At 45.0% G+C, this 25721-nt stretch overlaps 2 protein-coding genes across 13 annotated transcripts in view; both read left to right on the top strand.

Annotated features, from left to right (window-relative positions):
* The window catches only part of ARIH1 (ariadne RBR E3 ubiquitin protein ligase 1), a 121046-nt gene extending 114540 nt beyond the window's left edge, over positions 1-6506 (top strand). For all 3 annotated transcript variants that reach the window (XM_043524709.1, XM_037911209.2, XM_037911210.2), the window contains 2 exons: positions 129-241; positions 3376-6506. In XM_043524709.1, the coding sequence (XP_043380644.1) occupies positions 129-241; positions 3376-3460 (198 nt within the window). In that variant the 3' untranslated portion in view covers positions 3461-6506. The remainder of the gene's footprint in view (positions 1-128; positions 242-3375) is intronic.
* A 6664-nt stretch (positions 6507-13170) lies between these two features.
* The window catches only part of BBS4 (Bardet-Biedl syndrome 4), a 100928-nt gene continuing 88377 nt past the window's right edge, over positions 13171-25721 (top strand). For 2 of the 10 annotated variants that reach the window (XM_037910414.2, XM_043523423.1), the window contains exons 1-2: positions 13542-13587; positions 23069-23120. Coding sequence is in view for 2 of the 10 variants with exons in the window: in XM_007056462.4 (XP_007056524.1) it covers positions 13558-13587; positions 23069-23120 (82 nt within the window). In the remaining 8 variants the exon portion in view is untranslated. Of the gene's footprint in view, positions 13294-13462; positions 13588-23068; positions 23121-25721 lie in introns of those variants that run through there. The other 8 variants (XM_007056462.4, XM_043523422.1, XM_027818867.3 and 5 more) reach the window with 8 other exon arrangements.

Raw genomic sequence — 25721 nt, 5'->3', positions numbered from 1 at the left:
GATCTGTAGAGGGGCACTCTCTGAAGTGTTATCCAACCTAATTGTCCCCACCTGTTTCTCGTTTAGGTCAGGATTTCTAGACTATTTGAGGAAGTGTCTACAAAAAACTGGTCTCTTTGTCTTTGCAGAATAACCAAGCAGACTTAGAGAATGCTACGGAGGTGCTTTCTGGGTACCTGGAGCGAGATATATCCCAAGATTCGCTGCAAGACATAAAGCAGAAAGTACAAGATAAGTACAGGTACACTTTGAAATGAGTGTATGTCATATATTGCACAGACCCTGACATCACCCTCTGTAGGTCACTTTTGATTTGGTAGGTAAGAGCCTGTGGAGAGTGCATGTGTAACAGCCAGGCCGCAAGTTTCTCCCGGACCTTATCCCTTCCGAGAGTCTCACTCATTGTTGGCTTTCTGCCCTGTTTCTTGATCAGCAGCCAATCTCTGACCAGCAGCTAATCAAGCAGCAGAAGGCTGATCTCTTGCGCACACACACAAACCAAGCAAGTATTAGCAATGCGGGATTCCTAGTGAAGACAGGCTGCGAGCACAGTTTACAGCATAGTCATCTAGCCCTCTTGGGAGCAAGTTGAACTGACTGTGGTGCTGGAGGGAAGCCCACAGCAGGACTCTCAGCACTGTTAACTCCTCTTCTGTTGAGCAGTGGTGGGAAACTTTCAGAGTGTTCCTAGTGTAGATAAGGCTCCTCTGTAAAGTGTGGTTGCCTTTGGACCATGCAGTTTGTGCAGGGAAGGAGGCTCTGAAAAAGATCAAGGAAGATTCATATGTAGTGAAGGGAGAGGGATGAGTTGGTTTAATGTTGTTTTCCAATAATTTTGCCCTGAGATGAGTCAACCAAAATGTTTTTGTAGTTGGGCAGCTAGACTCCATTGCATCTTTGCTCTCCCTGACTGTAAGCTAACCAATGAATAGAATCATAGAATACCAGGTTTGGAAGGGACCTCAGGAGGTCATCTAATCCAGCCCCCTGCTCAAAGCAGGACCAATCCCCAATTTTTGCCCCAGATTCCTAAATGGCCCCCTCAAGGATTGAACTCAGAACCCTGGGTTTAGCAGGCCAATGCTCAAACCACTGAGCTATCCCTCCACCTCAAGGCTATAGTGAGAGAAGAGCAACATGCAAGAAAAGGGGGAGAGTCATGTACTCCCTCACTACTGCCTCTTAGAGAGATGGGGCTTAAAGGGCACATTATCCCATTGCTCCTGAAAGTCCTTGGGAAGTGCTCCTACAATATGGAAATATAAAAACTGTAAACATAGATGGGTTACAGTATTATGGGCTTCAGTTCTAAGGCAATAGGCCAGAGTTACTAAATGTCTGATATGTCTAGCAGGAAAAGCAAGCCACTGCACAAGTAAAAGGAGTTCTACTGACTAGGAAGTTTCCCCTGTGAATATAAACACTAATGATCGTATGATCGAGGTTCTGCCTATTCCTGTAGTGGCTGGCACACTACTTAGAATGGAACATTTCCGTTAGACTCTGGTTTTGAGTAGTTTTTAACTTGTTCTGTCATTAGGCTGTTTACTTTGGCTCTGATGAAGTTGCTCTTAAAATTTATTCTGTTATCAACTATCCAAAACAGACAGACAAATTAAGACTAAACATGGTCTGGATTGCCTGAAAACACAGCATCCAAACCCGCCTGTATATTTCTGGGGAGACCGTGTGGCCTTCCAAGCATGCACAGGTCCTTGATTAACCAGATACTACCTTAATCATGCAGCTTTAAAGAATTCTTTGGGGAATTCCAATGAATGTCCACCTTGTTCATTCAGCTCTAGCTGGTTTTGGCCTATCAGCTTGTGATGCCCATGACATTTCTGGAAAACAGGAGTTAGAAAAAGCCAGCAAAATAACCGAAGATTGGAAAGCAATTACTGTGCATGTTCCATTATCACATGTTCCATTAAATCAGTGGGACTTTGTGCTATGATTTACATTCCAACAGCTGATACCAATGGGAAGAACTAGAATAGGTTCATTCAAATAAATCTGTCAGCTGGATCAGATGCTGAGTGTTAATGTTAAGGCTGTAATTTAAAGCAAGACAATTCTGAGTGCTGCTACTCTGTGGCTTTCCCTCTTGTTCCTAGATACGGTAGCATATGTAATCAAGGATTGTTGGCTGTTTGAAGATTCCTGCAATAGACCTACGAGACAACTTTTTTCCCCTCTGCTAATGTGTATCTTGCCTTAGCTAGGGCGAGAGGTATTTTGCTTTTGTGGAGCAGAAGACTCAGCTGTGAGAGCCCTTCAGATGACACTGACAGACAAATGTGCCTGGAAACTGAACTTACAGCCCTTGTCACATGCCTCTCTACCCTCAGTGGGAGCCTTAACTCATGAGTTAGTTCCTAAATTCTAGCTTTTCATACTGCAGCTCAACATTTTTGTGCAGCTGAGTGGATTTGGCTCAGCTAATTGTTTTTCTGCTGGTGGTATTCCACCTGTGCTGTCAAGCTGCACTGATTAGCCATGGAATTAGTGACATGGTCATACCTGCTGTACTGGGAAGCAATTAATGGAGTAAAGGTTTTTTTGTCCCTAACATGCAAGTGCGAGGGGGCAGAGGGCAGAACTTGGCATAGCCAGTGAACAGGGATTATCTCCAGAAATGTGTCAATAAGTAGCATTAAAGGGACACTGAAGACTTATTTCTTATCTTTCTAGTTGGCTACTACATCTGAAATGAACATGATTCCTTTTGATTCATTGCTTTGCCCCAATGCCATTGATATTGATAGGAGTGTACCTAGCTCTGGGATCGGTGTTAACTGCTGCTTCACCAACAGGGAAAACATTCTGTTTTGAATGTGTGCAGATTGGAGAGGCTTTTTAAGACATAGTGGGTAAACTTTTCAGGCACATGCGGTTGTGATTCCTAGGACAGACTCTTGGTCCAGCTAGAGTAACCAGCCATTGCTTTGTCTTTATTGCTTCCATCTTTACTGTTTTGGAGCTGAACAAAATTGGACCCTGTCTTTGTGTTATATTGGCTTTTCTCGTCTGTCATTGTAACGTGGTCCAGTGGCTAGGGCACCATGCTGAGTCAGCAGAACTTGGCTTCTGTTTCCAGCTCTGCCACTAACCTGTGCTGTGCTTGTAGGTATGACACAACCCCTCCATGTGTCCATCTTTCAGCTTGTAAAATAGGGATAATGCTGAGCTAGCTTTGCAAATGACTTCCTTCTCTGCAGATCAAAGCACTATATTACGCATGTTTATAATGTGTACCTCACAGACATCTTGATTGACTCCCAGGCCTTGTCAAACCATGTCAAAGCATGACAGTCACTTGTGTACATGCAATTCCTAACCAGCATCTCAATGTGCTCTCCCCCTTTGCTGCAGATACTGCGAGAGTCGACGAAGGGTTTTGTTGCAGCATGTGCATGAAGGTTATGAGAAGGACCTGTGGGAGTACATTGAGGACTGAGACTGGCCCTGCATAAAATGAACTCTGAAAACTTTACCATCTAGAGTGCTCATGCAATTAAAACAAAACACACACAAAAAGAGGCACTATGCCTATTACACCGCTGGGTCTGTAGTACCGGGATTCTGTTTTGCTAACAGAAAATTTAAGTAAATTATATTGTAATAAAAAAGGTAGATAAACCATTGTACAACAGTATTCTAGGCGGCCAATAAGAGTGTGACAGACGCACTAAAAAAACCCTCCAACTTTAACTTGTAACGTAGCTTCATTCTCCAAGCCGACTCCTTTTTTCTTTTTCTTTTTTTCCTGTGTGTAGTACAGATGAAATTTAAACCAGTTTCTTGACACCGCTTTTCATGTCCAAACCAGCCATTTTGATGTACTTTGGTAAGGGGTTCTCCCTCTCCCTCCTCCTCTCACACACCCAAGTTCATGAATGAATGTTGATTGGCTCATTGTAAAGATGATTCTCGGGGAGGGGAGGAGGGGGGTACACAGCAAGGAAAAAACTTTGTATATGACTTTTAAAACAAAAAGAGGACAACACAGTATTTTTCAAAATTGTATATAGCGCATATGCATGGACAAAGAGCAAGCGTGGCACGTGTTTGCATAATGTTTAATTACAAAAAATATTTATTCTTTAAAAATCTTCAAGATTATGTCTATTTGCTGTGCATTTTCTTTGTTTGCTTTTTTTTAGCCCTGGGATTGGGGTGGGGGAAGCGTGTGCTGGTGTAGTGACTCTTTTGAAGGTTTTTACCTGAGAAATTGAGTTTTTCCTCTTCCTGCATCTTTGATTCCCTGGCCTCCATGGTTTGTGTGTCCATTGCTGGCAACGGAACCACCCCTTCAAATTTCCAGCTCCTAATGCAAACTGATTAACTTGGTGTGCATTTCATTAGAGATGAATGTATGTTATGATTCAGGATGCTGTGTCTTTTTCACCCAGAATGTTACCAAAATCAGACCTAGCCATTCCCATGCACCCAGGACATGCGCTCTGAACCTGGCTGATGTTCAAATCTATGGGAAGTGTGTGTTAGGAATTTTTCTTTTGATGGAGGAAAAGGGGGATTCTCTCTTACGCCACTTCTTAAAGAGCATTGAAAGAATTCAACTGTGGATCTTTTCTCCCTCCCCCTTTAGCTATCAAATGGAACATTCCTTGCTGTTTTTAAGTTTCACTTACATTATTACAAATCGTGACGTTGAAAAGGAAGATGGTGGAATTGTCTTTGTTTGTTTTGGGCTCAGTTATTGGGCAAACTGTCCTGGCAAGTATTAAACACTCCATCTAGTGCAGTAGCAATTGAAATCATTGGGATATTTTTTCAATTAAAAGGGGTAAGAACTAATGAGTTTTAGCTACTGAGTCCATTTTTATTATTTCTGTAACAAGAGCTATGTTAAAGTACACAATTGGTGGTGGTTTTATTAAATTTACTTCTGTATAGGAATCCCTTCTGTGGTATTTTTCACCAGGCCAGTGTTCTAAAAGCTTGCTGATAACCTACCAAGTGAAGGGGGAAGGAATAAAGAGGGGTAGCTGAGGCAGTCTACAGAGAGGTCCCTAATATAAAACACCAGTTTCTGCTGAGGTGGTGTTAGCCATTTCCTTCAGCTTTCTTGCCCCTGGAGAGGATGCTGCTAAATGCTGACACCTACAGCAGGTTAGCTTTGCACTTCCACTCCTGCTGTGCATCAGCTTCCCCTGAAAGGGCTTGTTTTCCTCAAGCCCTCTTACAGAATTGCACTGAAGCAGAATGACCACATGCACCCTCACAACTTGTGTCCTGTACCCTTTTCTTTAGAAGGCTGCTCTGAGGGAAATTAATCCAAGGGTGTATGTCTGTACAGTGAAGAGCTCTGTTCTGACAGGCTGGGCACACAACAACGAGGACATCACTAAAGGACATCATCTGGCCTCACTTCTCATTAAAACTGCTCTATCCTTGCAGCTCTCTGCCACCCAAACTTTATTGATTGGCTCTTGAAAACATCAGACCCAAAATCTATATTTCAGGTTAAAAATGTAAATCAAAATGCTTCCTAAAATAGCATCTCCACCTGGAGCTAACTGAGGGGCACAGCTAGCTGTGCTGGGTGGGTGGATGGGGGGGTCCCCTGAAAAGAAATGTTCCTCAGTTAGCTGTTGAAATTTCCAGGGGTCAGGTTTTATCCTATTTGCTTACTGTCCCATCACCTGAAACCTAATGTACACATAAGAACTTCAGCTCCTAAAGATGAAGGGATTTGTGTTCTTAAATCTTGATCTCTGTAGACCTCATTTAAGACAACTGATTAAAACCACCATCTCCCATGTAGTGTTTAAGTTCTGCATAGGCTGTCTGTCACTGTTCACTTGCTGACCCTTTATCCCAGCTTTCAATACTCTAATTCTCCATATTTATTGAAAATTATCTTTTTCAGTAATGCCAGCTGGGCAGAGGCCCTTGCCCAGTCTGAGACTGATCATTCACATCAGCTGGCAGGCCCTTCCCTTCTTTTAAGGGCAAATATTTGCAATTAGGATGCATGGACTGGATGCTTGACAGCAGCAATACGCAAAATTGTGAATGGGCCTCAATAAATTACACTGGGCTAACTTCATGACAGGGTCCTACAAACAGAAAGCAGAACAGCAACACTAGTAGCTTGCCTTCAGAACCCTAAATCCCCTGTAACTCACTGCCGCTCTGGTGGTTTCTATACTATCTGGATCAATGACTGTTTTAGTACAACTGTTGCATTAGAAGTTAGTTAAGAGTGCTGTAGAGCCACCCCCACAAAACACACATACACTCTATCTTAACTGAGCTCTCAGCCGACCGGGCCCTATTAAGCACTTGCGTATGGTGAGACAATCAGATTGGTGGGTGGATTGATCCAGGACTCCTAACCTCCAGTTTTCCATAGAGAGAGCACCTCATGCTGTGGAAATAACAGTTAGGCAATTTCATTGTAACTGCTGGGCTGTTCCATGTTAAGGTTACAGAGGGAGAGAAAGCATTCCTAATGCTAATAAACTTTTATTTTGTTATTTCATTAGTTATTTTTGTGTTTGTCATAAATTCCTCAGGTACCTTGAGTGGTGGTGTAGGTAGGGTGCCCTATTCGTAGTTTGCCTGGGTGAGCTACTGAATGACACATCTCTATCTAAAATAGTGACCTTGACATCACAGTATATGTGTCTGGATTTTTCTTATTAAAGTGTTGTCACAGAGATCCCGGGCAATGCTCCGGAACTACTCCATATGAAGACAGGACTCTGGGGGAGCCTCCTCTCTGAGAGCAGACTGTCTCCAGGGCAAGAAGCTTACATAGCTTCGACCTTCCTGCGTCTGACCTTGGAGCATTCAGCATCCCCTTCCACACCGTGCGCTTCCCACAGCGAGTCTGCCCACGTGGGGCTCCTGGGGAAGCCAGTGGGTCCTGCACCCCAATTCTGCAGTCAGACGTGACTCTCAGCCAGCCAGTAAAACAGAAGGTTTGTTAGACAACAGGAACATGGTCTAAAACAGAGCTTGTAGGTACAGAGAACAGGACCCCTCAATCAGGTCTATCTTGGGGGGCAGGGAGGCCAGAGCCCCATCTGGGCCTCCCTCCATTTCCCCAGCCAGCTCCAAACTGAAACTCTCCCGCCCCTCCTCTGGCCTTTGTCTCTTTCCTGGGCCAGGAGGCCACCTGATCTTTGTTCTCCGACACCTTCAGTTGGCACCTTTGCAGAGGAGGGGCCCAGGCCATTAGTTGCCAGGAGACAGGGTGTCGGCCATTCTCTGTGCAGACAGCATCACACTGGCCCTCTAGGGCTCTGCAACAATCACACCCCCTTATCTCACCACCTAGATACTTAAGAAATGCCTAGGGGAAACTGAGGCACCCACATAGTATTCAGAGAAAACATTAAGAACATTCCCACTTCATCACAAGTGTCCACTCAGATACTGTCCCATGGCTGAGTTGTCCAGGACAATTAAGTTCCTTAACCTCCATATATTATAAACATATTACCAGTCACAGAGATGGTGGCAGCCCATAAAATCAGTAGTGCTGGTCTCCTTGAAACCCGCATGTGCGGAAAGAGGCATGTGTGTGTCAGAGCTGGGTGGCTTCCTCCAACAGTTAGAGCAAAACAGGAACAAATTGCACTGTCATTCTAGAAACGGGCCTTTTTTAGCCTCCAGTAGTTGGAGAAGTTTGCAGTTGATTAGCTTTCCTGGTGATTGATGTTTGACATCTGGCTGCAAAGAGCCATGTCATTCATACTACAGATTTCAATAATAATGCTGTTTAGCCTCTGCTTCCAAAGCTGGACTTCTTGTATTTACATGAAATGCCAGTGTCCGGGTATCATCCTCCCCTCTTATGAATTGACTACTGATTTTTCATTTGTCACTACTTTACTTGGGGTAGGGGAAATGGTGTAATGACTTCTCTGTTCAAAAGAATACACAATTAGATGGGGGAATGGGATTCATTCTTTTATAAGAGCTTAAAGCAATGAAAACTTCGGGGTGAGGTAATTAACCCTTTTTTCAAAAATGTTTTAAATTGAGAAAATTTGAATGTTAAATGTCATCACTTCAGAATTTAAAAATCCTATGTCCCTAGTTGGTTGAAAACATCACAAAAATTCCCTGTGTGCTTTTGTGATATACTGTTCTCTGTCTAAAAGACCCACCTTCCGTAAGCTCCAAAAGGAGAGAGCAATGGAATCACTGCCCTGGGTGCCAGAACATGTGAACCCTTCTCTCCCAAGGTAAACCATACAATAAGAATACACAAGCCATTTAAACGAGCTTGCTGGGGTCACTTAGCTTTTAACACTACTAGAGTATCACTAGTTAGCCAACTTGAGCCCACTCACTGTGGGTTTTTGGTTTTAATGGCTTTCAATTTTGTCTCAGTCCAAGTCTAGCCTGTAAAGGAATCTTTGACAAGAAGTCACAAGCATGTTTTCAGTTGTCTATACTGCCACTGATTTAGTTTGTTTGACTAGCCACTTTTTCTTTCTAATTAGGCCTGGATCCTCAAAGGTATTTACATGCCTGAATGAATTTCAATAGGAGTTAAGTGCCAAATACCTTTTGACAATCTGGCCCTTAGTGACTGCGTGCCCTTATGGGGTTCTAGGTTTGTGTCTGATACCAGCTTGAACTTGCTCATTTTATAAGTGAAAAGATTTTCCAACTGCTAGCCCAGCAATCCCAGCTTGGGGATGCATGAGTCAAGATGGTTTATCTTCTAATACAGGGGTGGCCAACCTGAGCCTGAGGAGGAGCCAGAATTTACCAATGTACATTGCCAAAGAGCCACAGTAATACATCAGCAGCCCCCATCAGCTCCCCCAGCACCTCCTGTGTGCTGGGAGCCCTGCTGATCAGCACCTCCCTCTCCTTCCCCATGCCTCCTGCCCCCTGCGATCAGCAGTTTTGCAGTGTACAGGAGGCTCTGGGATGGAGTGGGGAGGAGTAAGGGTAGAACAGGCTCAGGGGAGGGGGCAGGAAGGGGCAGGAGCCTTGGGGTAAGGGGTGGCAGGGCCTGGGGTTGAGCAGTGGAAAGTTGGCACCTGTAGCTCCAGCCCCAGAGTCAGTACCTATGCAAGGAGCCGCATATTAACTTCTGAAGAGCCACATGCGGCTCCAGAGCCACAGGTTGGCCACCCCTGTTCTAATACATCCCCACCTGCAAGAGGTTGTTCAGGTCACTCTGCATATAGTGCAGCCAATTGAGCCCATTGCTTTCAGCAGCATTATGTAGTGTAACTGAGGTCAGACTTTGGGCCTGTAGTTAAAACTTGGTAAGCAATTCTGAAAGCATAAACAGGACTAGAATCCAGCCACTTTTAGGGTTGTCGAGGGTGCTAAGGAAGGCTACGCAGGCCTAAAAAGGGTGTGGGAGGAGGCATTTTAGAAGTCATGGTTGCACATAGGAGGCAACTGTTAAGGAAGGTGCCATTTTCACATAGCCACTTTTCAGAGCAGAACAACAAATTTCCTTGTATTATGCTGGCCTCTCCAAACTTGCATATTGATAGTGCTTTCTGTTTCTTACTAGTCTGGCTGGTTTTACTGGTGAGTGTGAAAAGTAGCCATACTTCATACATAAACAATAACTTACTATATAGCTTGCCAGTAATTCATGGCTGATTGTACCAGGTATTGGTACTCTCTCCACTTTGTTTAGGATATGTGCCTTCAGCCACCTTGGGATTGCTGGTGTGCCAGGTAACTAGCCTCCTATGAAGGAAACCTAGGGTAGCTCTACTAAAACCTCATTCCTTTCAGCTGCTTGAATATTTTTTGTGAACTCTCCTCCCTTAAGTTCTAACAGCATGGTGGGTGTTAGGGGTTAGGTAGAGAGAGGCATTTTCCTGTAAACCAGCAGCTGATCCTGGCAACAGATTCTAACTCAGCTGGTGGCTGCGGTTTCCATGGCAATGCTACCTTTTCTTCACAGAGCTGATACCCAGTTCGGTGAATAGAAAGGCAGCCAACAGCAGAGGTGTTAAGACTTTCACAGCCATTTCTGCCAAGGTCTGTAGGTGTTCTCTTCTAACTAGCACCTGCAAGCTATAGGATACACCTGGCTCCTACAGGCTGTTATAAACTGTTTACAAACTTAGTTTTCCTGCTGTTTAATGGTAGAGTTTGGGCATCTCTATGCTACAGCTACTACAACGGCACTGCAGCACAGTAGTATAGACACTTCCTACATGGAGGGAAGGTTTTTTCTGTGTGTCAATGCAATTAATCCATTTCAAGATATGGTAGCTAGGTGGGGGAAGAATTATTCTGTCAACTTTCTCTATGACAGCGGTTAGGTCCACATAACTATAAATTTTTCATAACATGGAATACCATAGCTAGCTCAAGCTAATTTTTAAGGATCAGGCCTCAGTTGAAGTCAGGGCTGGATCAACTTTTTGTGGGCCTGGCACCAAACTTATTTGTGGGCCCCTATGTGGTTGTGATCAGCCCCTTCCAAGTGTGGGCCCAGCATGACAGCACCATTGATGCCATAGTAAATGTGGTATTGCTGGGATGGGAATGAAAACATTTATTCAAAAACAAGATATTTTAAGACAAACTGAGACCTCCACTCAGCCCATAGAGAACAAACTTGGCTAACATCAATGTACCCAGAACACCACTGAATTTGGTTTGTGTGGGAGGGGGATTGTTTGTTAGTTCTTTCTTTTTTCTTTAAACACTCAGGACCCGCTTGGGGCCCTGAACACAAGTGCTTAATTAGCACACTTATGAGCCACGTTAAGCCTGGATGTAGCAGTCAGTGGTGTCGCACCTGCATCTCCCCATCACCACCTGCTCCACCCAAAGTTATGTTTCGTAAATACATTTTTTGAAAGCTGCATTTTCTATTTTGGTACAATAATGTTTACAAAACTTTGGGGCAGAGTGTGAGAAGGTAAATTGCTGGTGCCCATCTTTTGCAGGGAGAAAGGGCCACTGAGAGACACACACTTTATCACAAAGAATACCACAATCCAGCCTCAAGCTCCTACCCCAATCTTCACACCTGGGCTCTCCTGCCCCTCCCGGTCCCTCCTACTGTTCCCATCCCACACAACTACCCCCTAACAAAGGCTCTCAATCTCCCTGCTACTGCCCACCTCCCCACACACACTTTCACCCCAGGGCTGTCACCTCCTTTTCTTCTGCTACCTCCCCCACACTGAGCCAACCCCCACCTTCAACCCAGACTTTCCCCTCCCTCCATCTGCCACGCCAACCCCCACCTTAACACCCTTCTTCTCCTACAGCCCCCACACAGAGTCACTGCCAACTCCCCCATCACACCCTAACTTGCCCCTTTCCCCCAAAACTGGGCTGTGCTCCCTCCCCTCCCCAGTGTGCAGGGGGGCAGTTTCTGGGCATTCCCACTGGCAGGGGGTGCAGCAGGCAGCACTGACAAGCCCCCCTATCACAACCCCCCCTCCTCCCAGAGACCACAGACAACCACCACCACCCTGAAGTGCAGGGTCGAGACAGTGCCCAGGAGACCCCAGGCATCACGTTCGCTGGGGGCCTGCCCCCAGCTCCCCACCGCCCCAGGATAGTGGGGGGAGCCAGGAGCTTCAAGGGGGAGGGGAGCACAGCGGGATTAGCGCCAGGAACCTCTCCCTGCACCAGACCATTTCCTTGCTTGGGGTTTCTTTTTGGTCCGGTGTGACCACTTCAGCTGGGGTGGCTGGTAGCATGACACGTGACATTCTGGAATTAGTAGTGCACCTCCAGCGCTGGTCCCAGAGTCCCGGCGGCGTGCAAACTACAACTCCCAGCAAACCCTGCAACACCCAGTCCCTTTTGCACCTGCGCACTGCGCTCCCTAGGCTGCTGAGTGTTTCAGCTGCCGCAGGGAAGTTGTTGACTCTTCACATTGCTGGGCTGTGGCCCAGGCTGGATTAACCCTTTGTGGGCCTCTTCCAAGTGTGAACCTGCGCCATTGTAAACCCGGTACTGGTTGAAGCGACTGTCTCAGAGTCCTATCTATGCTGTTCAGTTTACTCAGTTTAAGTATGAAGATTCGGTTTTAATTAGTTTTTTATTCAGACTTGCTCGTGCAAAATCAGAAGCAAGGAAAATTACTACTCTAGCCTTAATTCTAGCCAATGATGTGGCTCCATTGAGTATAATGAGCTGATCCTGCATTCCCTGAAGTTCATGGAAATTTTTGTATCATCATTATTGGAAATGGGTCCACAGAAGGTAGAATAATTAAAGCTTTTACTGTTATCAGCTTTGGTTTAAGTTCACCCAGGCTTTACCACTGCCATAGGATCACCCATTGACTAGAATACTTTACATTTTAAATTCTGTTGCCCTACCCATTCTTTTATGCTGCTATTCTAAATAATGTAGTCTCCACTAGCTAAGTCAAAACAAGGTAGATGCAGATCCTCAGAAAGAAAAGGAGGACTTGTAGCACCTTAAGAGACTAACAAATTTACTGGAGCATAAGCTTTCGTGAGCTACAGCTCACTTCCTCAGAGGGCTCTAGGACCCTCACCTTCATTCAAATCAGTGGGCTAGAAGTGCTGCCTTCGTGCTCTGAGGCCTTAGCCCCTACAACCCGCTGAATGCAAACAGCGGGAAAGCACTGATCTAGGCTTTACATAACAAACTACACAGGAATAATCAACCCTGCAGTGAACTGTAAGTGAAAACTGATAACGATCGCCACGCCTGCCCCAACCGCACTGACAGGCAGGGCCGCGGGCCCCGTGCCACAGCCGGGTTACCTGCGCCCTCTACCCGCCCATTCCCCCTGGGAGGGACAGCTGAGCAAAGTCCTCGGCTCACTTCCGCTCCCCCAGGCAGCCCGGGCTTCTCCCTCCCCCCCGGCCAACCTGGGGATCCGTCCCGCAATCAGCTCCGGATTCACTTCACCTCTCGCCCCGCCCGCCCGCCCCCAGCCGGGGATTCCCCGTGACTGGCTCCCGGCGGACGCGCTCTCAGGACACGCTCTGCCCTGGCGAGCACTCGGCGGCGCTGGGCTGGGCCCATTGTCACCCCCGAGCCCCCTAGTGCCCGCGAGCTCTGGTGTCTGCTGGCGGCTCCCAGCCAGCCGGGCCGAGCACCAGCCGCAGCACCCAGTAGGGGACTGTTGCCAGGGCAGCCCCCAGGGGTGGCTCAGCGATTGGCTGGACGCAGCGGTGAAGTCCCTATCGGCCCCGCCCCTAGAGGCCAGTGTGGGTAGGGGCGGGGCTCCCCGGCCTGAGGCGGAGAGACGCGGCCTCCGCAAGGAGCGGGGCTTTCTCTGGGGCTCCTTCCTGCGGCCGCTGCGGATTGTCGGGCCAGCGATTCACTCCTCTCTATAAAGAAAAGGAGTACTTGTGGCACCTTAGAGACTAACCAGTTTATTTGAGCATGAGCTCACGAAAGCTCATGCTCAAATAAATTGGTTAGTCTCTAAGGTGCCTCAAGTCCTCCTTTTCTTTTTACGAATACAGACTAACACGGCTGTTACTCTGAAACTCCTCTCTATGGTTCTTCCTCTAAGCTCTTCCGGGGCAGCTAGTAACCTTGGTAACTGACAACTTCCGACGCGCGGGATCCTGGGATAGAGCGATGGCGGAGCCGAGACTCGGAGCCGAGCCGGTGAGGGGGGCCGGGGACCCTCAGGAACCCCTTTCCCTGCTGGGAGCTTGCTGCCGGGGCCCTCTTTCCTCTTCCCCACTCCTTGAGGCGCAGCCCTGCATCCAGCTCCCCGCCGAGCCCCGAAGTCCCGTTAGCGCCGCTCCGGCAGCAGGGGCCTTGGTTCCCGGGGCTCTGCTGTGCACGAGGCTCTCGGCGCTCAGCGGTGTGGAGCTGAAAAGACCAGGCAAACCTCGTATGTAAGGAGGCTCCCCCTCCCCCCGGCGTTAGCCGTCGTAGGGCCCCGCTCGGCCTGGCTGCGCCTGGAAATTAGATTTCATACCCAATCGAAGCGCCCTCATGGGGGAGCCAGCCCGAGGGGTGGGAGGCGCCAAATGAGGGACCCTTACAAGGGGGGACGGGGTGGGGATAGGGGTGCAGATGCAACATTAGTACCTGTGATGCAACAACAGGGCAGCTGCACCGGTACTAATGCTGGTGTAAGCTCTGCTGGAGACACAGGGTGCTGGCATTCTCCCACCACATTATCTAGATGATTGCCTAACCCAGTGCTGAAAACGGCCCAGGTGCACTATTGCTCTGATAGGGACAGTGACCTAAGCCTTGAGGTAAATGTGGAAGTAGGATACCGGGAGGAAACACAAGGAGGAGGGTGCAACAGAGGGGGCCTCCTGATTCATACTGAGAAAGTAGGGCAATCGGCTAGTTACCTTAGGGGCATGAACATGAACGCAAGAAACCTGGGAAACAAGCAGGAAGAATTGGAAGTCCTAGCACAGTCAAAGAACTATGATTGGAATAACAAAGACTTGGTGGAGTAGCTCACATGAATGTCGCACTGTCATGGATGGGTATAAACTGTTCAGGAAGCACAGGCAGGGGAGGAAAGGTGGAGGAGTTGCACTGTATGTAGGAGAGCGATATGATTGCTCAGAGCACCAGTATGAAACTGGAGAAAAGCCTGTTGAGAGTCTCTGGGTTACATTTCGAAGTGAGAGGAACAAGGGTGATGTCGTGATGGGCGTGTGCTACAGACCATCGGGACCAGGAGGATGAGGTAGACGAGGCTTTCTTTGAACAATTAACTGAAGTTTCCAGAACATAGGCCCTGGTTCTAACGGGAGACTTTAGTCACCCTGACATCTGCTGGGAGAGCAATACAGCAGTGCACAGACAATCCAGGAAGTTTTTGGAGAGTTTTGGGGACAACTTCCTGATGCAACTACTGGAGGAACCAACCAGGGGACATTCTCCTCTTGACCTGCTGCTTACAAACAGGGAAGAATTGGTAGGGGAAGTAGAAGAGGGTGACAGCCTGGGCAGCAGTGACCATGAGATGGTTATGTTCAGGATCCTCACAAAAGGAAGAAAGGAGAGTAGCAAAATATGGACCCTGGACTTCAGAAAAGCAGACTTGGATTCCCTTAGGGAACTGATGGGCAGGATCCCCTGGGAGGCTAATATGAGGGAGGAAAGGAGTCCAGGAAAGCTGGCTTTATTTTAAAGAAGACTTATTGAGGATGCACGAACAAACCATCCCAATGTGCAGAAAGAATAGCAAATATGGCAGGTGACCAGTTTGGCTTAACAGTGAAATCTTCAGTGAGCTTAAACACAAAAAGGAAGCTTACAAGAAGTGGAAACTTGGACAGATGACTAGAGAAGAGTATAAAAATATTGCTCAAGCATGCAGGGGTTAATCAGGAAGGCCAAAACACAACTGGAGTTGCAGCTAGCAGGAGATGTGAAGGGTAACAAGAAGGGTTTCTACAGGTATGTTAGCAACAAGAAAATGGTCAGGGAAAGTACAATACCCACTTGGGGAAGTGAGGAAACAGACTGAGACGGGTACCCAGAAATCACCTACTATAGGACAGGCCCAATAAGGAAAATAACACAACACCACTGGACATCACGTACAGCCCCCAGCTAAAACCTCTCCAGCACATCATCAACAATCTACAACCTATCCTGGAAAACGAACCCCCCCTCTCTCAAGCCTTGGGAGGCAGGCCAGCCAATCCTCGCGTACAGACAGCCCTCCAGCCTGAAGCAAATACTCACCAGCAACTACACACCATACCACAAAAACACTAACCCAGGAACCAATCCCTTTAACAAAACCTGTTGCCTTCTCTGTCCTGATATCTACACTAGCAACACCATCATAGGACCCAACCACACCATCAGAGGCTCATTGATTTGCACATCTACTCATGTGATATATGCCATTATGTGCCAGCAATGCCCCTCTGCCATTTACATTGGCCAAACCGGACAGTCTCTACATAAAAGAATAACTGGACACAAATCAGACATCAGGACTGGTAACACACAAAAGCCAGTAGGAGAACGCTTCAATCTCCATGGACACTCAATAACAGATTTAAAAGTAGCCATACTTCAACAAAAAAACTTCAAAAACAGACTTTAAAGAGAAACTGCTGAGCAAAAATTCATTTGCAAATTTAACACCATCAATTTGGGCTTGAATAGGGACTGGGAGTGGCTGGCTCGCTACAAATGCAATTTTCCCTTTCTTGGTATTGACACCTCCTCATCAATTATTGGGAGTGGCTACATCCGCCCTGACTAAATTGGCCTTCAACATTGGTTCTCCACTTGTAAGGTAACTCCCTTCTCTTCATGTGCCAATATATATATTCACTCCATGCATCTGAAGAAGTGAGTTTTTTACCCATGAAATCTTATGCCCAAATAAATCTGTTAGTCTTTAAGGTGCCACTGGACTCCTCGTTGTTTTTATTAATAATCTGGATGATGGGCTAGATTGCACCCTTAGCAAGTTCATGGATGACACTAAGCTGGGAGGACAGGTAGATACGCTGGAGGGTAGGGATAGGGTCCAGAGTGACCTAGACAAATTGGAGGATTGGGCCAAAAGAAATCTGATGAGGTTCAACAAGGACAAGTGCAGAATCCTGCACTTGGGATGGAAGAATCTCATGCACCTCTATAGGCTGGAGGCCGACTGGCTAAGCAGCAGTTCTGCAGAAAAGGACGTAGGGATTACAGTGGATGAGAAGCTGGATATGAGTCAACAGCATGCCCTTGTTGTCAAGAAGGCTAACGGCATATTGGACTGCATTAGTCTGAGCATTGCCAGCAGATCGAGGGAAGTGATTATTCCCCTCTATTTGGCACTGGTGAGGCCACATCTGGAGTACTGTGTCCAGTTTTGGGCCCCCCACTACAGAAAGGGTGTGGACAAATTGGAGAAAGTCCAGTGGAGGGCAACGAAAATGATCAGGGGGCTGGGGCACATGACTTACAAGGAGCGGCTGAGGGAACTGGGGTTATTTAGGCTGCAGAAGAGAAGAGTGGGGGGGGATTTGATAGCAGCCTTCAACTACCTGAAGGAGGGTTCCAAAGAGGATGGAACTAGGCTGTTCTCAGTGGTGACAGAACAAAATGGTCTCAAGTTGCAGTGCGGGAGGTCTAGGTTGGATATTAGGAAACACTGTTTCACTAGGAGGGTGGTGAAGCACTGGAATGGGTTACCTTGGGAGGTGGTGGAATCTCCATCCTTAGAGGCTTTTAAGGCCCGGCTTGACAAAGCCCTGGCTGGGATGATTTAGTTGGTATTGTTCCTGTTTTGAGCAGGGGGTTGGACCTTCTGAAGTCTCTTCCAAACCTAATCTTCTATGATTCTGTGATATAGGTAATAATTTTTTTAGTGTGGATAGGTTTTAATTCTGTCTGGTGACTGGTTGGTAGCTCTGTAGATCAAAACACTCCTTATCCACAAAACCTAAATAGACACCTTTAATACAAGCTTCCACGCTACCGTATTAATGTTCCTCAGCTTTGACCTGGAGGGACCATGTTTAGGAGTGAGGGAATAGTTCAGTCTCCAAGACCCATTCAGTTCTTTACCTCTCTAGTGGAACAGTCAACATGGGGGACAATTACTGCTATGTGAACATTTGCTCACTAGGAACTAGATGGAGATCATCCAGTTTGTTTCACATGGGCCACCAAACAGTCATCAAATAACAGCTACTTTAATCTGAGTCAAATTTACATTGGTGAATTGGATGTGAAAGGCTTCTCCTTATTCCATTATTAATTTCCTAACTAGCCAAAGTCTCTCACTGAGGCATCCAGTTACCCACATTCCTTTCCATTTCTACTTTCTCCCAAGAATGGACAGAGGGGAACTCTGTGCTGATAGCGGTGAAAGCAGAAGAAAGGCTATGAAAGGTGCAGCTTATCAGCTGCAGCCAATACAGTTTCTGTTTTGAGAACGTATGTAAATGGGGTTTGCAAGCTTTCTTTTTTTTATTTGTTTTTAAAATAATAAAAGGGTAATAACTGTTTCTTTCCGAAGTTAGTCTACATTTTAGCTTCTCAACCTTGCTGTTATCACTTAACTTCCCATACAGAATCTTGTTCATGAGTAGCTTTTGCACTGACATGTAAAACAGTGGGTACATTACAGAACTAAATAGATGATCCTGAAAATACAGTAATCTCTCATTAAAGGGTGATTCTGCTCTGAAAACACATTTTCAGACATAAAACATAAAACTCTATGTTTTAATCTCTAGATTAAGTAAACACAATTTACTAGTAAAATTTTATTTGATTTTTTTTTTTCTTGTTAGTTTGTTCTGGCAGTACTTCATTCTCGGCCTCAGCTCTGAAAGTCAAGGTGGGCTCATTCGGTTCACACTGTTATGAACAAGCAAAATGTTATCCTGAGATGTATTAACAGGAGTGTTGTATGTAAGACACAGGAGGTAATTGTTCCACTCTACTTGGCAGTTTTGGGCACCAGGCTTTAAGAAAGATGTGAACAAGTTGAAGAGAGTCCAGAAGAGATCTACATATATGATAAGAGGTTTAGAAAGCCTGTCCTATGAGAAAAAGGTGAAAGAATTGGGCACATTTAGATTAGAAAAGAGAAGTCTCGGGGGGAGGAGTTGGGGACATAACAATCTTCAAATATGTAAAAGGTTGTTTGGAAGAGGACCATGATCAGATGTCCTCCCCCACTGAGGGTAGGACAAGAAGTAATCAGCTTAGTTTGGAGCAAGGGAGATTTAGGTTAGGTATTAGGAAAAACTTTCTAGCTATAAGCAGAGGTAAGCACTGGAATAGGTCATGTAGGGAGGTTGTGGAATCCCCGTCATTGGAGGTTTTCAAGAATAGGTTAGACAAACACCTGTCAGTGATGATCTAGGATTACTTGGTCCTGCCTCAGATCAAGGGGCTCTGGACTAGATGACCTCTTGAGATCCTTTCCAGGCCTGTATTTCTATGAAGTCCGTTAACAATTCTGTTCATGATAAGTGATTTAGAACAGAATCTAGCTTGCTCACTCAGGGCTCTGCCAGGCTATTGTAAATAAAATGTAGTCACTGGAATGAGCAGGTTCTGAGTACACCTGGGGGATATTGGTGGAGTAAGGTATTGGTCAATAGAGTAGTACTGTGCTGTAGCAGTTGGTTTGTAAGGAGGGCATCCATCCCCACTTCCTTTCAGAGGTGGAGTGAACCACTGATCTTAAACGTTATAGACATTTTGGTAACCACAGCTGCAGAGTTTGTCTAGAAACTTGGCTCTCAGAGAATTCATCCCAAGATTGATTTTCATCGGAAAATCAATTTAATTTTGAGTCTTTAATCTTTTGATTGCTGTGTTTCAGCTCAGCATGACACACCTGGTAAAAGGATTATGCTCTGAGAGTGACCTAGTTTTATTTAAATCACTTGAGCATGTCGTTAAAAATGTTTGAGTTTGGCATTACAGTCTGAAACTACTGACATTTTGGTCTATGAAAAGTACAATGCTTATCACAAAGTAGCATCAAAACTTAAATATGTCGCTTCACTGCTTGTGCTAGATCTGTTCTCCCACGTTATTTATTTAAATGTCCCAAAAAGATTTATTTTCTTTGTGCTATTTTTGTGGACAGTAATATTCACAATATAATAGGCATTCAATCTTACTCTAGCTTTCAACAGGGGCAAGGGTATTCTCCTTTATCTGGAGAATTTTCCTTTGCCTTGACACCCGACAGGAGTCCAACTCCGTCACCCTCTGCTGTCAGTGTAATCAGCTTATGCTTTAATCTTTGGAGACCTGAAAGAGATTTATGAACTGATTAGAATAGAAATTTAGTCACCATAATTAGTTTCCTCACTGAATCTAAGACTTTCCCCGAAGATAGAATCTGTCAGCCTTGCCCCAGGGAGGTGGAGAAGATCTCTTAATAGCACCTGACAAGTAGGCTGCATCATTGGAATTCTGAGTTTTTATCACCTCAGGGGGAACACAAAGCTTCAGCAGTATTGCTTGTTCTCCACTGAGTTGCTTCCAGTGTAAAAGAGAAGAATAGCCATACTCCAATCTAAATGGATTCAGCACTTCCAACAAGTGTGCTGGGGAGTAGTAACGTGACATAAACATGAGATTCAGACGCTTTAAGCCCAGACTCCCCAAACCAGTAGAAAATGTACTGTAGGGATTGATCTTATACTGGGCCATGGGAAGTGGCAGGACATGGCACAGTAAATCACTTTCTTCACCCACCTTTGTGAGTCTATAAGAAAATGCCTAATAGGAAAGACTGGTGTGTGGATTTTTGTGCATTACTGAATGTCTGAACTATGGAAGTGAAAGGAGTTGCTAGTCAATTGAGAGAGAGCGAGCAAGCTTTTCTACTTTTATATCTATACTTCTGTTTAACTCTTTCCTGAGTGTCTGATTAACAATTTGTAGACCTGCCATCCCAAGACAGCTAGGCACTGGCATGCCAAAGGGAGATTTACAAAAGAGCTGCCACAGTCTCCAGTGTTGTAAGTGGCAAAAATTTGTCCTAGATTGAGGCCTGGTCTATGCTTACAAGTTAGGTTGACATAGCTACGGTGCAAAGGAGTGTGAAAAATTCACTCCTCTGAGCATCATAGTTAAATGAACCTGATCCCTGGTGTAGACATGGCTAGGTCAGTGAAAGAATTCTCCCATCGACCTAGCTACTGCCAGTTGCTGTGGAAGACGCATTCCACTGCAGGGAGAGCAGCTCAGACGCTACCAGAGAGGCAAGTGCAGATATGGTGCTCGGGGCAGGGGCAGTGTGCGGAGCCCTGTGGCCCCCCTGTCTAGGAGTCGGACCTGCTGCTGTCCGCTTCCGGGGTGCAGTGAGGTGTAACAGGTAAGAACTAGCCTGCCTTAGCTGGGCAGCACCGCCACCAGAACTTTTAATGGCCTAGTCGGCGGTGCTGACCAGAGCTGCCGTGACCCAGTGCCTTACATTCAGCGACCCAGTACTGGATCACAACCCGCAGTTTGAAAACCACTGATCTATTACGCACATGAGCCTTAGAACTGCGTGTTATGCACCTAACTGGAGAAGCAAATTCTTCGAATAATGTTTGAATTTGATTTCTCCCAAAAGGCTGGTGGGTGCCAGGCACTGTATTAGAGGAAGGGTGCGTGATCTCAGCCCTGGTTTAATCCCTATGGCAGCTGTTCTTCTGAGGCTGTTCAAAAAACATTGCCAGAATGAAGAAGAGGTCAGTGTAGCCGGAAAACTTGTCTCTCACCAACAGATATTAGTCCAATAAAAATGACCTCACCCACCTTGTTGCTTTAATATCCTGGAACCAACACTTCAAATGGCTACAACAACACTTCAAATTGTCAGAATGTGTCAACTTTAAGAAAAGCAGGTTTTTTCCAGGGGCTATATTTTGAGAACCTCTTGATCAAATGATTCCAAAATTTGATCACTAACAGAACCCTGAGACATCTAATTTCACAGCAATCAAAGTAAACAGGCAGATTTTAGAGCACTTAGAGTCAAGCTTTAAAGAGAAAGCTGGTCTTAACCTTAACTGTTGGTGATGTATGAGATGGAATAGAATCATAGAATATCAGGGTTGGAAGGGACCTCAGGAGGTCATCTAGTCCAACCCCCTGCTCAAAGCAGGACCAATCCCCAATTTTTGCCCCAGATCCCTAAATGACTCCCTCAAGGATTGAGCTCACAACCCTGGGTTTAGCAGGCCAATGCTCAAACCACTGAGCTATGCCTCCTCCCCGTCTAGCTCAGTTTTATTGGCTTGTAGGTTTGATTGCTTTTTTACTCCTAACTTTGATTACTAAAAATAGCAGATCTGATCCTAGATGCAAACAGTAAGTAGATCTGTTCAATGTTTTGAGTGTAGAAACCTACTTTGAGTCAGTTATGCTTTTTGTTGTCTAAAGGATGTTTCCCTTTTGTCAATGGCTGCCTTAACTTCCTAAGTGTCTGCCTTAACTCCATGGTGAGAGTCAAATGTAAGAACAGCAAAAGGATTTTTGTGATCTTTATATGAATAATTATCTCCTCTTTGCTGTCCACAGGATACCTACATTATCTGTGAGGTCTGCTACAAACAGCACTCTTCTGCTTGAGATTTTGACGTGTTTAGAATCAAACATTGGTGTACTCTCTTTTGTGCAGGGCTTTGGCATTTCTCTGAAGCATTTACCGTTTGGCACAGTCAGAGGCAGAAGTCTGGGCTCGGTGTGCCTTTAATCTGCTCCAGTGCATTGCTATGATCCTAGTGTATATTCTCTCAATGTAGAAAAGATCTCATCTTCACTAAGGCTCAATAATTTCACAATTAGCTTTGCATCAAAAGCAGTGGGAGTGGATGTCTCTAAATGGCTAGGGATGCTAAGAATGTATCCTCCATCTGCCAATGCCAAGAATAGAAAGGGGGTTACTAGATCTCCCCACCAGATCACAGCAGAGTAGTTCCCACAGCTTACCTTTCCTGATCCAGAAAATGCTAGGTATGCTAGGGTACAAGAATGAGACCACCCTATTCCAGCACCAGACCCTACTAATGATGTCTTCAAAACAGCACAGAGAGCCTTTTGAAATACCCTGTTAATCAAATGCCTCTCACAGTTGATGTTAGGACTGCTTTCCTTAGGGCCCAATCCTGCAAACCCTTGCACATGTGAGTAGTTCCAGTGAGTCTCATGGAACTACTCATTACTACAGAGAACCTTCTATTCTCCTTCCCCAAATCACTTCATATCCACAGTGCTGTAATTAGCTGTGTAAGCAGCTGTTGTTCTTGTGTAGTGGGTTTCTGCCATTCCCTCTTTGATTTTAAGGAGCTTTTTATATGGTTGTATTTTCAATAAGCAAAATATGCCCTTATAATTCTCACTTCCCAAACCCTAATAAATGTAGGTCCACTAACTATATTAATGTTAGCCAGCAGTAAACACACTTGTACTTATTAAAATCAGAGATTTTTCTCAATCTACACAAATAGCAAAAATCCGATTGAGCTTCCAACAGAAATGACTAGCATCTGGCTGGTACAGTAGATTCTGTTTAGCAGAGATGCTGCTATTTTTGCTTTGACATTTGCCAAATGTCCTTTTGGGGGGTTTTGTGGGGGAATTCCTTGAAGAAGCCTTGCCATTTTAACACTGTCCTTTTCTATCATTTCAGGCTTCACCATTCCCAATAGCTACAGAACCTCAGAAACCCCGCCCAAGAAAAGGTTTGTTTAAGGATGTGCTTACAATAGTATTACTTAGGTAGGACAACATAAAAAGATTGCTCCATAATGTGTGAACCTGTCTGAGAAGCACACAACCAATCTGTATATGAATCATTTGTTTCCAGAGGTGAAAAGCAAGTATACTCATTTACTGCACCATCTGGTCTTTAATCACTTGTGTGTATGGCAGTGGTGGCCAAACTTACTGACCCTCTGTAGTTCAAGAGCTGGGGTTCGCCTGCCAGTTGCTTGGGTCTTCAGCCTTGTGGCAGGGTGGTGGGGCTAGGGGTTTCTGCCCTGCAGGGAGGGGGATCTCAGGACTTCAGCCCTGCTTCTGCTGAATCCCTGAGCCCTGGCAGGCATGTCCCATGTGGTTGAAGCCCTGAGACCCCCACATCCCTGCTGGGCAGAAGCCAGAGGCGACATGAGGGGTCACATTGCCCCCCAGATTTTTGCCAGGATTTGCTGGCCACACTTGGTCACATGGTGCCACTGGGCCCCCTTCCTGCACAGTGGCTGCTGGAGCTGGCAAGCTGGAAGCTGCGGTCATGGGGAGAGGCAGCGGCAAACACCTGGGAGTTGCAGGGAGAACTGCTGAGGGTAAGAGACTACTCTGTGTCAAACTGAGAGCCTACCTCTCAGTCCCAGAAGACCCAACATCATTCAGTCTGCTATATGAACTTAAAGTGGAATTGGAAATGAGCTTTTTAATAATTAAGGGATTTTCTGAAAACTTAGTGAAAATTCAAATGAGGGAAGCACTTGGAGCAGTGATAGTGAAAGAAATGTAGGGGTGACAGTAGCCAAATACTCAGATAGGACTTTACAATAAATTGTTTGGGCAGCAGGTAGGTGGATAGTCGATGTGGTTCTGGTCAGAACACACCTGAAACCGGGGTGGATTTGATTTAAATCACTAGTCAGGAAGACTTGATTTAATCATGGATTTCTACATGAAAGTGCATTCTTGTTGGTTGTTATAACCTTAATACATATTATTCACAACTCAGAGATAGATGTACGTTTCATTTTTAGAAGATACACACTATACATTTTTAAAGTGATTTATTTTGAAAACTTTTCAGATTAGTATTACAGCTATATCAGAAAATGAATGATTGTTTGGTTATTTCATTTACCAGAGGTAATTGAAGCAGATATTTATGAAGTTATTGAGAGATGAACTATCTCCAATTCAACAGGTTAATCATTATATTTAGAGGATTTTCTTGCCATGCTGTTTTAGGAGGAAAACATCACCAGACAGACATTTAAATTGTTTTATTTAACTAAAACAACGTTATGTATTCTGGATTTTTTCTTCAACAGCAAACATATAATAATTTAACAAAACAAGCATATGAATTTTTGAATTTAGTTAAACATTCAAGTTTTTTAAAATCAGGTTTGTTTTTGTTAAACTTGTTTTAAACTAAAATAGTTAAATGAAATATTAAAAAAAAAAATTAAATTGACTCTGTCAGTCAGGTCAACGTGAGAAACTTAAAATATTGGCTTCTGCAGCTAACTCAGTCGTCTTCACCTTCATTTTCCTGTTTGTTCATAATCTGGAAAAGAAGAACAAGCTTTCCTGCTTTTTCAGGTCCTAAAAGATTTCTCAATTTGGAATGAATTAGTCCAAAGGAAGAAAATATTCTTTCTACAGCGGAAGAAGCAGCTACTGCTGTTAAAAGTGAGATTATCACTTCAACAGTCTCTGAATCCAAGTGCTTAAGTGACTTCCTCCAGTTGACTGGTGTGACTTTCTTTAAAACATCAGCAGCAGACATATATTTCTTGAATGGTTTATTCTTAGCGCTGAAGTTTATTATAGTTGGCATTATGGAGGGATGATTGCTGGATGTCCATGTCATAGCTAACTCCTCTTCTTCAGCAGTTAAAGTTTGACCCCGGTACCGAGTATTGAGAATATTTGCAAGAAAATGAGCTAGAGATAGTGCTTGTCCCATTCATTTTTTTAATGCTTGTAATTTAACTCTATCATCGCATATTTCTCTTTTTAAGATCTCACCCAGTTCCTTCCAAATTTCAACAGCATCAGCAATAAAACAGCTGTTTCCCTGCATTTTGTTCATGGCTACAGAAATAGGCTTCAGGGTGCTCAGCATGTGTTCAACATTTCTCTTAAGCCCAATGTTGAGAACTTTGGCTGTGACTGTGCCATCAATTTTTTCACAATTTTGTTCGCAAACTGTCATCAGCTTAGACCAGTTCTCGATATAGTGCTCAAAACACTCCATTACTGAGTTCCGTCGCACGTCTTGTGGGGGAGTTAGCTTGGTTCCTCCCACTTTTTTCAGAGCAGCTACTGCAAAGTGGTTGTTACGGAAGTATTTTGCAATTTCAACAACATTAGCCTTTATTTCTGGAACACTGAAGTCTTTGGCTAGGAGGTGCATCAAATGAGCACTGCAGCCGTATATTGTTAGCTTGGGACTCTCTTCGCTGCCTTCTAAATAATTTCTTCTCATCTTGGATACATTTGCAGCATTCTGTGACCAACCTGCATACTAGACATTTGATTTTTTTTTCCACAGTTAGTTATAGCTTTTCTGTTACTTCTTGTAAGTATTCTGCTGT

The sequence above is a fragment of the Chelonia mydas genome, chromosome 10 (assembly GCF_015237465.2).
Source record: "Chelonia mydas isolate rCheMyd1 chromosome 10, rCheMyd1.pri.v2, whole genome shotgun sequence".
In the NCBI taxonomy this organism is placed as follows: Eukaryota; Metazoa; Chordata; order Testudines; family Cheloniidae; genus Chelonia; species Chelonia mydas.
This window is presented reverse-complemented; position numbering and strand designations above follow the sequence as displayed.